Source organism: Vanessa cardui, chromosome 10 (assembly GCF_905220365.1).
Source record: "Vanessa cardui chromosome 10, ilVanCard2.1, whole genome shotgun sequence".
NCBI lineage: Eukaryota > Metazoa > Arthropoda > Insecta > Lepidoptera > Nymphalidae > Vanessa > Vanessa cardui.
Genome location: NC_061132.1, coordinates 10,725,276 through 10,740,269, shown reverse-complemented (window position 1 = coordinate 10,740,269; position 14,994 = coordinate 10,725,276). Strand labels below are relative to the sequence as shown.

The following is a 14,994-nucleotide window of genomic DNA, read 5'->3' as shown; positions in this document are numbered from 1 at the left end:
CCTCAAATTATTTTATGGTCAACTATGTTATCTATAACATCTATAAAACTAACAGGACTGTACTGTATTCAGGGTTGTCAGGTATCCTGCTTCAAGTGGATATGTTTAGCTTTACGTAAGAATCTAGGTAAACATCAGGTGCCCGAACTGACTTTTGTTTGGCTTTTTGTCAGTTTATTTAACATCAGTGCAATAACACTTGTAAAGAACAATTAAAGCTGAATAATAATACATTGTTATGTTTAGGTATAAAAAAAGTATTTTTAAAAGAACGTCAAAGTATTAGCAAGTATATTAGTGAGTCTATACTTATTTAGTAGTGAAAGTAACTATACTAGCCCATGCATGTCAGGTTAATAAATAATAAAGTAATTTATTTGTTCCTTAGTCAGTCCATTACATGCCTTTTAAAGCTAAATTGCAAAGGCGACACAGCAGTATGAAATAAATTATTAATGGCATAAATTCGGAATAAGTTTCACGTACGAATGACAGCTCTTGACAGCGGAATACGAACATTTCAGTTCTGGTGTAGGCATTTAATTTCCACGCAATATTTTAGGTGGGCTTTGTATATATTTATTTTTGCTTTCAGGCAAAACAAAATTATCTTTATTCGGTAGAACTGATTCATTTGACAAAGCTAATAATATAAAGGTGAAGAGTTATCAAGTCTGTTCTCTAGAAAAATCAATAATGGCTGAAGTTTAAATAAGAAAGTTACTACCACGTGTTGTATCAATAACATGCCTTTCTACAGACAGTCAGCGTTAAATAAGTCCTTTAAAATCTGATAAATAACCATCAGCTTTCAAATTAACGACACAAACTAAGGATGGTTATACATTTTACGTAGCGAAATTGTATGTGACAATGTAGCTGAAAAAAACTTGAACATTGGAAGAAAAGGAGGTACTAACAACGGTATCTTCTCTAGAAAATATATTAAGAGTAAATACATAAGTCTTGATCTATTCAAGGTGATAACAAAAATTGGCATTTCATTTTTAGCATCAGCGACAACCCTGGCCGTCGATCACGCAATGTCGGATTAAAAAAAAAAAATTGTGTGCGTATTTAAAAAGTTGTATGAATAATTAAATACATAAAATGAGGAAAAACAATAACAACTAATATCGCGTTCACAATTAACCCATATTTTTGAAAATCTACAGATTACCTAACAAATGATATAATTTATACAATTGAATACATACTAGAAGAATTTCAAAGTGATATTTATTCATATTATTCGTAATGTTATTATTATTAACAATTCCGGTTCCGTTGACACCATTCGAAGAATGTTTGACAATTGCCATGTTTTGGGATGACTAGGTTTCCCATCAGAATGTTCATGGAGCGAACGCGTCCAAATGATATCATACAAATATAGTAATGTGATTTTAATTATGGTAAAAACATATTGCTTTTAATACCGTATATGAAATCTTCAATTTATTACGTGTACTAAAAGCTTTATATTAATTTAAACTAGAAGCAAAAAAAATGTTTTTGAAAATATATTTGAAATAAGTTAGTTTCCTTGACAATAAAAAAAACAACAAGTGACGTAATGTCATTCACAGGGCGACGCGACGTGCGACTGCCGAGTCGCAGGGGGCGGGCCGACTGTCGCAACCCGGCCAATCACCGGCGACCAACGCGCGCATCCGCGGCAGTCGCACGGCGCGGTCCGACCCGAGTGTGCGTCAGTTTTGTCGCATAACAATATCACAACAAACGTTAATCTGACCCACAAGACCTTACTGAGATCTCTGTGATAAATCATACAGATTCAGCTTTTGGAAAGTGTATAAGTAGTAAAGGTGAGTGGCTGTGTTTTATCGAGATCAACACAAGTTCTTACGACTTGCACTACGGTCACACTCGTTAGAGATTGTTGTATTGTATCTACACCTACATGAGATTACAATTATTGAGTATATAAAATATATTAGGCAGCTATTTAACAATAAACGATCCTTATAGTAACCATAATATTGATAGATTGATCACCGCATTCAAAAATTGACACAAATTGCCATTTTGAAAATGCATTATCTTTTAAAAGTTTGATGCGACATTGGTTCAGTTTACTTTTATATTTCTGTCGATTTTGTTTACGATAAATATCGTATGTAATGAAGCATACTATTTATGCAGCAAAACGAGTGAGATGATAAAGACAACGCTTTACCAATTGAACCCGGCGCGTTTGATTGAGGAAATAAAGAAGCGTCCAGGTCTGTACCGGACGGAGCAGCCCGCGGACCGCGAGGAGAAGCTGCACCTCTGGAAGGAGGTCGGAGCCGCTATATACGACGACTGGGACAGCTTCAATAAGGCAACTGCGTACGATCGAGGTGCCTACACACTTGCCACATTATTGTATACAAATATTTCCTTAAACATTTCTTTTTTTTTATTTGTTTTAAGTATAATATCCAATAGTAAGTACCTACAGTCCACAAAAAAAAAAAAAATAAGAGTTGAAAAGAGTAAATAAATTCTAAGTTGAAGTATAAAAAAAAAAGTTATTCAGGTGTTATCTTGACGTAATGTCGCGCACTGCGCAGTCCTCCAGTTGCAAAGGAAATGGCGCTCGCTTCGGGACGCGTACAACAGGGAGCTGCGAGCGCGCCGCGCGGCGCCGCGTGGCAACCGACGCGTCTACATATACTTCAAACGCATGAGTTTCCTCGGCGGCTTCGAGGGCAGCGTCAGTGATGAGTGAGTATGGGAACTTTAGTAGTTTCACTCTTGCGATACAATCTGATCACGCCCAGTGATTCAAGGGGTCATTACACTTTTACTCAGTATATATATTACATATGTATTACGATAGTCGAACTGTCTTCACGGATCACCTTACCCACTCGGTCTCTTATTTAGACTAAGAATTAAATAGTATTTTCTTACATTTAAAATGTACTAACGTCATTAAATCACATTTTGAAATAACAAATTACCAGTTAAGTATTTAAATTGCTTTATAAGTCAAGGCAAGGCACGGCACACTACTGTTCTTAAGATGTATATTCAATGCGCTAATATTCCTTTAAAGGCACAATAGTCCAATCAAGTAACTAGTGTAGGAATACGACCGGAAAATCCTTTGAGATTCGGGTCGAAGGGCTTTGAAAGGCTAAAAGGGTTGAATTTTAGCTAAGTAGGTAAGCCCGGCTATAGAAAATGTTGCAGTAAAAATTTGGTGCAAAAGATATTTTAAGAGATTATTGAAATGATTTGCGACATTTTTTTTAGAAAGGTTTATAAAATGGATCAATAATTTTCTACAAAATATATATCGCGAAGACGAAACTATCCGTAATAATCACAGAAAATTTACGTCACTCCTCAGTTGAGCGAACATTGGAATGTTGATTTTAAATGTTTTTTTTTGACACAATCTCGTTATCTATAATGAGCAAGAACTGCATACTTGGTTGAGTTATGACCCGCGGGGCCGAAGACCTTGACAGGTAGGAAATAAAGCATCCGTCATATGATACACGGGTTAGCTTTTTGCGAGTCGACTGTTACTGCGTAGGTTTTTTTTCATGGATTTATGGTATAGATGTTCGTTAACTGTACAGGTTGATTTCATAATAGGTTCTCATATACTTTATAGTGTATATTGAATACACTATAAAGCAGTTATTTAATATAATAACATCTTCTATCAGAATTTTTTTTATCAGATAAATTATAAAATTCCGATGACCATTTCTGTTATTCGATAGATTTTATTTATGCTTTACGCATTTTAACTTGAAGTTCGAATAACACAAAAGGTTGCTCAATCGAAGTACCCAATAATCTGCTAATAATTGGTAATTTATCAGAAACGGCGTCGTCGGACCGCGTAATTACTTTATAAATAATTAAAATAACTGTAAATTAAATGCTTACGATAAATACAAACCGATAATCTTCATTAAAGGCATTATTTGTCGATGTCCTTAAATTAACAAGAATTATGAATACAATGTCATACGAGAGTAGTACATCTTATTCTTTCTAAGATGGTAATATGTCGTGGATTTAAGAATATTTTAATATTACAGTTTCAGATCAGAAACTATAGTTACTGGATATTTCGAACTATTTAAAGTAATTTATTTTTCCAGCGACGATCAAGATGGTAACCAGGTGATATTCAGCAACCAGACCGAAGATCCTCTTTTCAGCAGTCACACAAGTCATACGCCGAGACGAAAACGTCGAAAGAAATCCAGCTCGGACGGGGACCAGGCTCCAGAGGAGTTGGAGATGCCGGTCTTCCCCGTGGATATATCTGACGATGGGGACAGCGATAAACTATTTTTGCTCTCATTTCTACCGGAAATGAAGCAATTACCGGCGAATATAAAGATGTGGGCGAGGGCTCAGATAGCAAATGTGATGCAGGAAGCCGTAAATTCACATTTCAATAATTCAATACCTGGCAGCAGTTCGGATAGAAACGGAATGGTCAAACAAAGGAGGGACAGTTCGGAATAGATTCACGATATAACTGAGTATTAGATGTAAGTGTAAAATGGAATTGACTTAGTTAATCATGAAGTTTTCTGACATTTTATTAACGTAAACCTTCGTTTAGATCAGCTCAAAATGAAAGTGTCCGATTAAAGTACAGAATTCATATGTACAAGATAGTTTTGGTGAAATTAATTATTATCTATTAATTCTCGGTAACACGGATTCATAGCTTGTTTTTGAGAATTTTTCATCTTTTCTTTTATAAATAAAAATGATTTTTTATGTACATTATAGTTATATATGCATCGAAAAAAAGTTGCATGTATAATAAAACTAGTACTTAAAAGATTCAACAATTTTATCGTTATTGATAGGTGTTATGTTAACTTGAATACTTTTTATAGTTATTGTCTTTAATTCATTTTTATTATACACGATATATTTGGAAGAATAAAGATTGTAAAATATCTATCGTCTAATAAGTAATGTGACTAAACGGTGGTACAAGTAAGTACACATTATATTATAAATTATGATTTGTACTTATAGTCTTTGAGAGTTGTTGAATGTCTTATGTAAATTCTATATTAGGTTAGTACTTAAAGTTCACTTCAATAAAATTATTTTTAATAATATTCGCACCTATTTATTTTATGGTATCAGAACACAGACATTGTTCCCTTTTTAAATGATGATATTTTTTTAAACAAAACTACTTTAAACATTGTAATCACAGTATGTAATATATTACATCGTTTAGGGATTTCTCGCGTTTTTAAAACGAGTTTCGGTCAACATACATTGTTACTAGCTTACATCCCACATACGAAGTAAGCTCACCGGGGACGAAACTTGGCCGCTAAAGTTTTGAGCCGACAAACTTGGCAATCGATGCCCTGTTTACGCTCATGTGGTTCTGAGTTTTACGTTTGGAGTTTTATTTATAATGTACATTTATTAAGTCATCATACGAAATAAACATTGCTACCAAAGTTAATTATTTAACATATAAACATCGTCTGTGGCAGACAAAAGAAGAAGCAGATTCTATACCGCTTTCGTTTTTCATCGGAGGTACAAAAACCAGAAAAAATACCTTTTAAATAGTTAAATGGTGATAAATGATATGTGTCTTAGTAATTACCCCTCTACCAGATTATCGTTATACCTGAAACAAAAACGACATTCGTTTAAAACTCGAAAACGTTGAATAAAAGAATAATTTGGAAACACGTACTTAATACAAGTCTAAACAAAACATTTTAAAGTTTAAACAGCATTACAGTCAAAACTTCTCACTCGCTGAACGTAATCGTTCAGAAACAAACTTTATGAAGGAAAATTGAAAATTTTTGCAAATTCTCAACTTTCGCTATAATTCTAAACTTTCCAAGGCTCCGAGCCAACCGCGATTATGCACTTCTCATAAATCTGTGACCGAAACTATTTATAAGATTTCACCATCGTTTGTCCCCTTCCAACAAAAATACGTTATATAATTATTATATAAAACTAGAAATGTATTTTTATTTTTAGACCATCATTAGTTGAACAGTGAATGAAATAGAATGATTTTTCATACACAAAGTTTATACATGAAGTAATATTTTCAATCCGTGTAGCAGTTTCAATCAACAAATTACTTTCGATACAGCCTTTTTTACGGCACTAACACAAAGGCAAAGGTTGCCGCTAAATGAAACCGTCCTTGAAACGGGACGGGTTAATCGATTATCCTGATTTCTGTTGAATGGACGCTAAAATAACTTCCCTGTTATTATTGTAAACGTATCATTCGTTAAATAAAGCTCGGAAAACAATTGTCCAAAATGTTTAAATATTTATAATGTTAAATAATTAATAAACAACAAATGGCTATAAGTATAAATAAACGTTCAAAACGTCACGTCCTCTAAATAGCCTTAAAGATTATGGGCTACATATTTAATATGTATTTGGATTTCCTGTAGGTACACAAACATAATTGACAAACTTTATTATTTTTAATTGAGGATGTTTTAGTAAATAATTAAATATTATATAGATTGCATACATTTCATAAATGCATCTCGTTATATTCACACGAACCAGTTAACATTACGTACAAATCACACATTAATATGTAACATGTCTGTACGATAGACTATCTCTCCTGACTAAATACTATATCTAAAGTTACTTGTATATAGTCAGATAAGTTCAAATGTTCATTTGAATATATTTGATAAAAGCAAATGTATTTACAATTCCATATAAACAGAACGCAAAATAGTCCAATAACAGCGGACGAGGCGGTGCGGCGGCGCGGCGCGGTTACTGCGGTTTGCGATGTTGCCGCTCGGCTCTGCAGCGGTTGGAACGCAGCTTTGATATCGAATCATTTATTCCAACGCCATAGAGATCAAACTCGCGTGACGGCCGAGTCTACATTCACACCACGTTGTGCGACGAGCGACGTCGCACTGGCGCTGCGGGTGCGTCACTTCGTGCGGATTAGTCGTGTCAGTTCGACGCGTTTATACCTTAAACGTATATTTTAGTGAATACATAATAATCGTAAACATTAAAAAATATATCTGTGTTTACAATAATCCTATGATAGCGAGCGATACTACGTAAAGTTCAACCGTTATTGATAAACTCGGCGGCGTTGCCAAGTCGGTCGCTGCGACGCACGTTGCCAGGCCGCGGCGAGTTCGTGTGAAAGCGTTGCGTACTTATTCATTATGGATACATTTTTATCAGCTAATATTACGAAATTGATATTATTAAAAGATTTTGTGCAAAATGAGGATAAATAACATTTACGTTACATTTAAAAAAAACTATTCCCTTTAATTGTCTATAGTAATTTGTACACATCTATATATATTACATAACACGTGGTTCATTCAAAATGACAACGTACTCACTGGACGCTGAAACGTTTATAAACGAAATAAAGAAACACAAAGAGTTATGGGATGTGTCCAGTGACGGTTACAGGTACAAGACCAAGGACAAGCAGATTGCTTGGGCCAACGTGGCGAGGGTTTTCATAACGGATTTCGATAATATGAAAGATGTTGAAAAAACAGAAGTCTGTAAGTACAGTATAGTAATAGGTTACGACAACAATATTCATAATCCAAGTAACCATATTTTAGTCAATTTATTATCCATTCAAAATTGGTTGTATACAATTTATATAATTTTAAAAATGTTCATAAATAAACATCGAAAACATCACCTTCCCATACGATCAAGAACTTTAATATTTATGCCTTTTGTAATAGACAAAATAACTTACAGATCGCAAGCTACACAGCAAGTGGCGTAACATACGCGATGCGTACGTCCGGAATCTAAAACGCAAAGACGGAAAACGCGGTTACATGTACGCGAAACACTTAACCTTCCTGAGCAGCCGGTACAACGAGAACCACACCAGCGAGGACGACACCACGGACGAGGAGAAAAACGTCAGCATCAACAAGCCCAGAAGCATCGAAGTCACGACGAACAGCGACGAGGAGGCTTCGACTATCGTCAACCTGAAACGGCGTCGAGTCGAGAAATTCGATAAGATCGAATTTGTCGAAACGCCGAATATACAAACGGTCGAAACGCATTGCACGGAAGACGAAGATAGGTCGTTCTTCGATTCATTGTTGCCAGCTGTCAGGGAGTTCGATTTAGACCAGAAACTGGAATTTAGATGCGAGGTTTTGAAGCTAATAAAACATATTAGGTCAGAAGCAATAACTTTCAAGCCCGAATTTAATACTATAGATTATTAATGACTTCGTTTTAATATATTAAAAATGAACAAATATAATAGTTATAGTTTTGCATATCGCTTTTCATTTCAATGAGTTTATTTATGCTTTGATAAATAATACTCGTTTTTAAGTATAATTCAATAAAAGTCAGCGAAGTATATTATATTTCCAGAGCACGGTCACAGGCAAAGAACACAGTCCTTTATGCACACTCAACATGTGCACAGTATACAAATCCTGATATAACATAAGTCATATAAAAGATCCGTGTAATTAATATCTTTCTAATTTAGATAAATGCTTAGTAGGTATACTTTCATTGCATTTTAAAATATTGTAATATCAAAAATAAATTAAGTTTTACTTTTAAATATTACAGATACATAATAACATATACTTTGTAGGATAAAAGACCATAGATAATGAATGTTCTTTTCTATTCCCGGGATGTAATTTGCATATTCAAAGTTTAAAACATTTAGTATAAAAAGCGCTGCGCTACTTAATTACAATGATTAATGTAGCGTTTTAAAGCGCTCCAACCGCAGCAAACGTTTTATTATTACTTTTTTCTCACGTTACGGTTTATAAAAAAGCAAACATACCCATTTATATTTGAAATTATAATTTTATTGGGTATATAAAAAAACCGTTTTAATTACTTAAAAAAAATAAAATTTATTACTACAAATGACGTCATCAAAGCATAGAAAAGTATTAAGGGATCGAAATAAAAAATTGAAACCAGAAAGAAGTTTTCTTAGAAACTCATAGACAGCAACAAGTCATGCTCATAACAACACGATTCAGTCTGCACGGAGCGGCAACGTCGCGGGGAAAGTGTTCGAAGCGGCAATGTCGCGCGGTCGATATAGGAGGCCGGGGTACTGCTGACCCTTCCGATTACACTCGTTGAAACTTGAATTTCACCTACATACATACAAGCTGTATGTATAACCAACACGTGTCTTTTGTTTATCGTACCCGTGATACGATATAACTCATACAACCTACTTATTTCGTTATGTAACGTTTGTATTTTCTTTATAATAGCGTTGTAGTAATTTGAAAATGTCAATGACGGTGATAGTTGTGTTACCTACTCTTATTTTATATAAAGAAAACAAAAAGATAGTGTGGCAGGAAAAATGTATGTTTATATGTATATTCACACATAGATCTTTATCTGATAAATAAATCAAAAGTCAGAGATCACTGAACCGACAAGACTGTACGCCATCATATTTAAGATTTTAACCATTTTATTCCACCAAATAAAAACAAAAAGCCTGGTAAATATCCCGTTTTAAAAACTTGTAGCATCATTTTTAATTTTGTTAAAACAACGTCACCACCGTTATCGAATAAATGCCTATAATTCTGTTTTACTCTCAAGCCTGGAGCTTGTGCTAGAAGTACAGATGGCAATAACCCAAGGCGACAGGATCGATGCTGCAACTTTCACATCTTTAGGGTAGGTGTATCTTACATTCAGTTCTCATATAATACAATTAAGTACATACAAGACATATATAAGATTAACTAAACAAATTCTAAGCATAGGTTTTCATAAATCAATGTACGACATCTTTTTAATTAGCGTTGATAAGAATTCTCGTACTAGAATAGAAGGGCAGGGGGTTTGTGCATCTATAATGGTTCTTAATTATTGTCACTTTATCAGCTATAGTAATATACATGTAAACATCAATTGAGGCGAAAGTCCGTCCGCCTGTAACCCTGGAGTAACCGGTTCCATTATCGTGGGATTGCCTTTCATACCAGTTAATGACAGTACCTACACAAGTGCCGAGAAACGTTTAGTTGCAACTTGCAACTAGCACTATTTGAGTTTGCTTAAACTTGCTCACAATCATACGTATTATAAAGATTCTTTTGCCAAAATAATAAATATTTCTAAGTACATTAGCAGTTAAAATTTTAATATATTATGAGTCATTTGAATTGTGTTTTTTTTTATTACAAGAAAATAAAATGCATAATAATATACATAACTCCAACCATCTTACAGTTTGTGGCAGTTTTTTTATTTTGACGAAATTTAAAATTACTTATTATGTCAGACGTGGGGGAAGAAAGATTAAAATCGTTTGAGTAAGTAGGTTTACGAGACTTTTCACATTAATTTTATGAAGCAGGCAAACACTACTGAATTTCCATGTACTTAATTTGTGTTTATAATTCATCTCGCGTTCGTCAAGGAAAACATCGCGACGAAACCAATGTACGTAATTTCAATGAATATTATCACATTCGTAATTGTGTTTCTGGGAATAAAAAACAACCTACGGTATATCTTATGTGATAATTTTTTTTCAATTCCTGTAGCTTTGCAATGTGATATAGTTACCAGTAAGTATATTGATTTTTAGCCATCTAATATGGTCGATGCCTCAGTGAGGTTTATCGTAAAAAGTTACTATTAGTTAAAAAAAAACTCTTTTCAAAGCCAGGACATAATAATTACAAATAAATATAATAAGCTAACTTTATAGTTTCATTACAAGTAAAAGAATCAAATGAAATGAGGATGTGTAAAAGTATAACTGAAATATTTTAATTAATTAAATATTTGTTAACATCTCGTAGGAATTATGCAAAAATATATGTAATGTAATCAATCATGATACACATAGATGGTTCTGTGTGCTGCAGTGGGTTAAAACTCTTATCCCAGATAGTAGCGACAAATCTGTCCTGTTCCGTGACCTTGAGTGACCCGCGCTGCAGACGGAGCGGGTCGATACAGCCGCCCGCTTTAAAATCTAGACTAAGAGTCGACTCCCAGTTCTAGTTATAGACATTTTACTGTAATGCTGTATGGGGTGCGTGGTGAAGTCAGTAGGTGGAGTACTTCTTAATTTAACCCACATTCCTACGAATATTTTAATTACTGTGTATAGCTTAACTCTCAATAATAATAACAATCTTGGTGGTGATTTATACATATTTACAATTGACGACACATGCATATCGTATTTGTCATCATATATGTATCTTAAGTATTATATATATAAATAAAAGATAGGTAGTTATAATTTGGACTCGTAGATTTTGAAAACGTGTTACAACTATGTTATATATATAGCAATGCGACTTATTATTCGATTATCCTACAAATTTAGAAGCAGTTCGTGAGGGCTTGGATTAAAATTCTAGGTCGGAGTTAAAAAAGAGTGCGCCTACTTTTACGCACATATAGCACTATGATATGTTTCGCGTTGGTTGTAGTTGAGATGAGCCATGACCGAAATACTTGAAGACAACATATTTTAAGTATTTCGGTACGACATAAAAAAATATTAAGGTTTCTATTAACAAATGAAATTTACTTAAAATTGAAGACAAGGTTGATTTATAGTTTAACTTTCGCACGACTCATGATGCATAGCATAGATAGTACATTACGACCGAACAAATTTATATGCCTTATTTTTTGTTTTATTAAACACTTGTTAGTTCACGAAAAAAATTGCTTGCATATCGTTGCAAAATAATTAAATGAATATATTAAGATATACCAAATCAGTGCTTTTCAAAAAACGATTTTTATTATAAACAACTTGCATTTTTTTTAATAAATGCGTATCTATAGATTAGGTTAAAAACAAAAAACAAAATATACTGCAGAAAGTCGATATTATATTTTCATTTGTCAAGTGACATTAGTGTTTTATTTCACTCTAAATTAAAATCCAGGGGTTACCTGGTGGTAACTAAATATCAACTTCATATAACGTTACGGCTTGCTAACTATGGTATCTAAGATGTCATCTGTGTTGGGTATGTAATCAAACTGGCCCATTTCAATTCCCACAGCTAACGTTAAGTAATCCGTCAGGATAAAACGCATCATTTCGAATAGATAAACAATACTATTTATTTCGATTACCGTTTAATTCGGATATGAATTATTGAACGATCTTAAGATTGGCTGAACATTGGCAGGGATGCCTATCATCAGATTTTAAGAGCGGTCACATTTAGGTGATATACTTAGGTGTTAGCCAAACCAAAAAAATATTTTAATTATTTATTGGCAACGCTTATAACAAAACAATAGGATGGGCATAGATATACAGATTGTTCGGAATATATTGTTTGAAATATATGTTCGAATACCAATACGTACAAAGTTCCGGCTATAAGTTAGTTAATATAAATGAAGACAAGTCTTAAAAAAGTCTGCGAATGGAAGCAATTTAAGTTTACGGCCAACAAAATAAGAACTTTGATAAGAAATGGCAGTAGCGAACGTTACTATCTTTTTCTTTTATCTTTTCCGAGCAGCCTTTGAATAGGGATAACGTAAGAAGAGTTGGACATTTTGTTGATAATTCTATTTTATATGAGAGTGCGGGTAATGTTAAGAATAATATTTTCTCTTACATCTATACTAATAAATGAAATCAAAATGTCTGTCTGTGATTTCAAAACAACTGTAATTTGCTAATTACTGAAACGAACGTTTGTTTTTATCTGGCTGTCTGTCTGTTTGTCCAGAGCTATATTTCGGATAAACGCAAGTAATAGGATAATCATAGAGTATTTCAAGCTATCGATTGATCTCTATTTCAAAATAAAAACCAGGTGAATTTATTTTTTTAAGTCATTATATTTTTGGTACGTTTTTCTTTAAATACCTGTGTTACTCATGTACATCGGTTATACGTGTCTAAAGAAAGGTGATATAGTAATAATCACAAATTTTCGAAACTCCTTCAGGGTAGAGTCAAAAGCATTATTGGCCTGTCATATATATTGATGAATTTGGTATATTTCATTCAATTCAATTTTATTATAATACAAATTTAATCCGATTAAATCCACAGACAGCGGGTCGTGTAGGTAAAATGAGATTAATTACGAAGAGGAGATGTATTCATAATTATTGTGATGAACGTAAGTTGGTTTCAATGGAAATATAATGGACTTATATTCATAAAGCACGCAAGAACAAAGAGGTTCAAAGAGGACGGAGTATGTGACGTCATCGCGCAATTGTAGATTATATTATACCCGTTACAGGTTTTAAGCAATGAGACAAAAATTAAAAGTATAATTGATTACACGTTCATATAAATACTACCCCTTCTTAAGCAGCTATCACTCAATAATTATTGCTTTACCTTCTTTAAATGTTTTATCATTCAATTTTATTTTGTGAATATTGTTTTCTTAATAGTCGTTATCTATAAGAATGCTATGTTTCATCGTAATGTGAAAGGATTGCTGTCAGTGAAATTAATTATTTTTGTGTATTTATAAATTCCGGTTTTAATAATAAAATTTTATTTTTTATTTTTTTTATTTTATTTATTTATTATTTATAAATTCCGGAGTACCAGGTTTAAGTCTGAGTCAGAATATTGAAAAGTTTACGTTACACTTTTCTAGTAGCTACTTCTAAGAAAGGTTCGATTTCAATTTGTGTTTTCCAAGGGACAGTCCTACGCTTGATAACTTATGTCTGTGTGTGAGCTGGCTATCGGATAACGAGAGTCAGCAAATGAACAATGCACCAATGTTTGCGCAATATCTCCTGCCAAGTGGGATTGCCCTTGACATTGGCCATCATGGCCAATATGTAGTCAGGAGGACTTCAATTAAACGATTTTTTTATATATTTTATGGGACGGATTTTCGCTACCATGCAATTAGGCATATTAACTTGACTTCAAATATCATATTAAAATTACACAATATAATATACCTACTAAAAACACATATATTTAACTATACTTTCAAAATCATTGACTAATCAAACTACAACGGGGTTTAAATCAATTTATGGTGAGTCTACTTTTTGGAAAAGCCATCTTAAATTGTTTATATATATCATTTATTATACAAATGTAAATAAATTTACGAATTTGTTATATCCCTTTATGAGATAGATTTTTTCAAATTGAGGTAAGTATTACTAAACAAAATAGATTTTTTTTTTAAATTTAAACTTGAAATAAAAACAACCCCATCGCGATCGGAGTACAAAATGTTAAATAATGTAAGTGGGATTTATTATTAACAAAACCTGAAAGCTGAGATGGCCCAGTGGCTAGAACGCGAGCATCTTAACCGATGATTGCGGGTTCAAACGCAGGCAAGCACCGCTATAATATATATGTGATTAATTTGTGTTTATAATTCATCTCGTGCTCGGCGGTGAAGGAAAACATAGTGAGGAAACCTGCATGTGTCTAATTTTATCGAAATTCTGCCACATGTGCATTCTACCAACCCGCATTGGAACAGCGTGGTGGAATATGTTCCAAACCTTCTCCTTAATGGAAAAGGAGGCCTTATCTCAGCAGTGGGAAATGTACAGGCTGTTACTTTACTTTACTAAAACCTTAAAATATTAGAAACTGCATTGTGATGGCAACAAAACCGCTTTTTGTAATATTTTATTTTAAAGAATGAAAAGTCTAACATCTGTTTCTTAATATATACAAACGCCATACATAACATATCGTATGTAAATAAGCTTCAATAATATGCTGAACGAAATATTGTAAGTAACGACTAAAAGGTTTCTAAAATAGTCAGTCCGCTTTCAATATCTATTCTTAAAATATATTTTCTAGAAACGGACAAGCATAGTCCTCGAAAATCAGCTAGACCTTCATGCTGGTGAATTCAACTAAGGCGAAAGCTAGCGCTTTGCTTTCATTCGATATATCATCTCGATAATGTCTCGTCATTATTGTAACAAAAAATAATTATT

At 33.3% G+C, this 14,994-nt stretch overlaps 3 protein-coding genes across 3 annotated transcripts in view; 2 read left to right on the top strand and 1 right to left on the bottom strand.

The window, feature by feature from the left end:
* The window catches only part of LOC124532756, a 116,760-nt gene that overhangs the window by 86,933 nt on the left and 14,833 nt on the right, over positions 1-14,994 (bottom strand). The gene's annotated exons all lie outside the window — the stretch shown is intronic.
* Positions 1,662-4,721, top strand: LOC124532758. The gene is made up of 4 exons (XM_047107818.1): positions 1,662-1,829; positions 2,167-2,366; positions 2,580-2,733; positions 4,134-4,721. The coding sequence occupies exons 2-4, from the start codon at positions 2,180-2,182 to the stop codon at positions 4,504-4,506; spliced, it is 714 nt and encodes a 237-aa protein (XP_046963774.1). The 5' UTR covers positions 1,662-1,829; positions 2,167-2,179; the 3' UTR covers positions 4,507-4,721.
* LOC124532759 lies at positions 6,953-8,315 on the top strand. Its single transcript, XM_047107820.1, has 2 exons — positions 6,953-7,568; positions 7,777-8,315. Exons 1-2 carry the CDS (start codon positions 7,382-7,384, stop codon positions 8,262-8,264), a joined length of 675 nt encoding a protein of 224 aa, XP_046963776.1. The 5' UTR covers positions 6,953-7,381; the 3' UTR covers positions 8,265-8,315.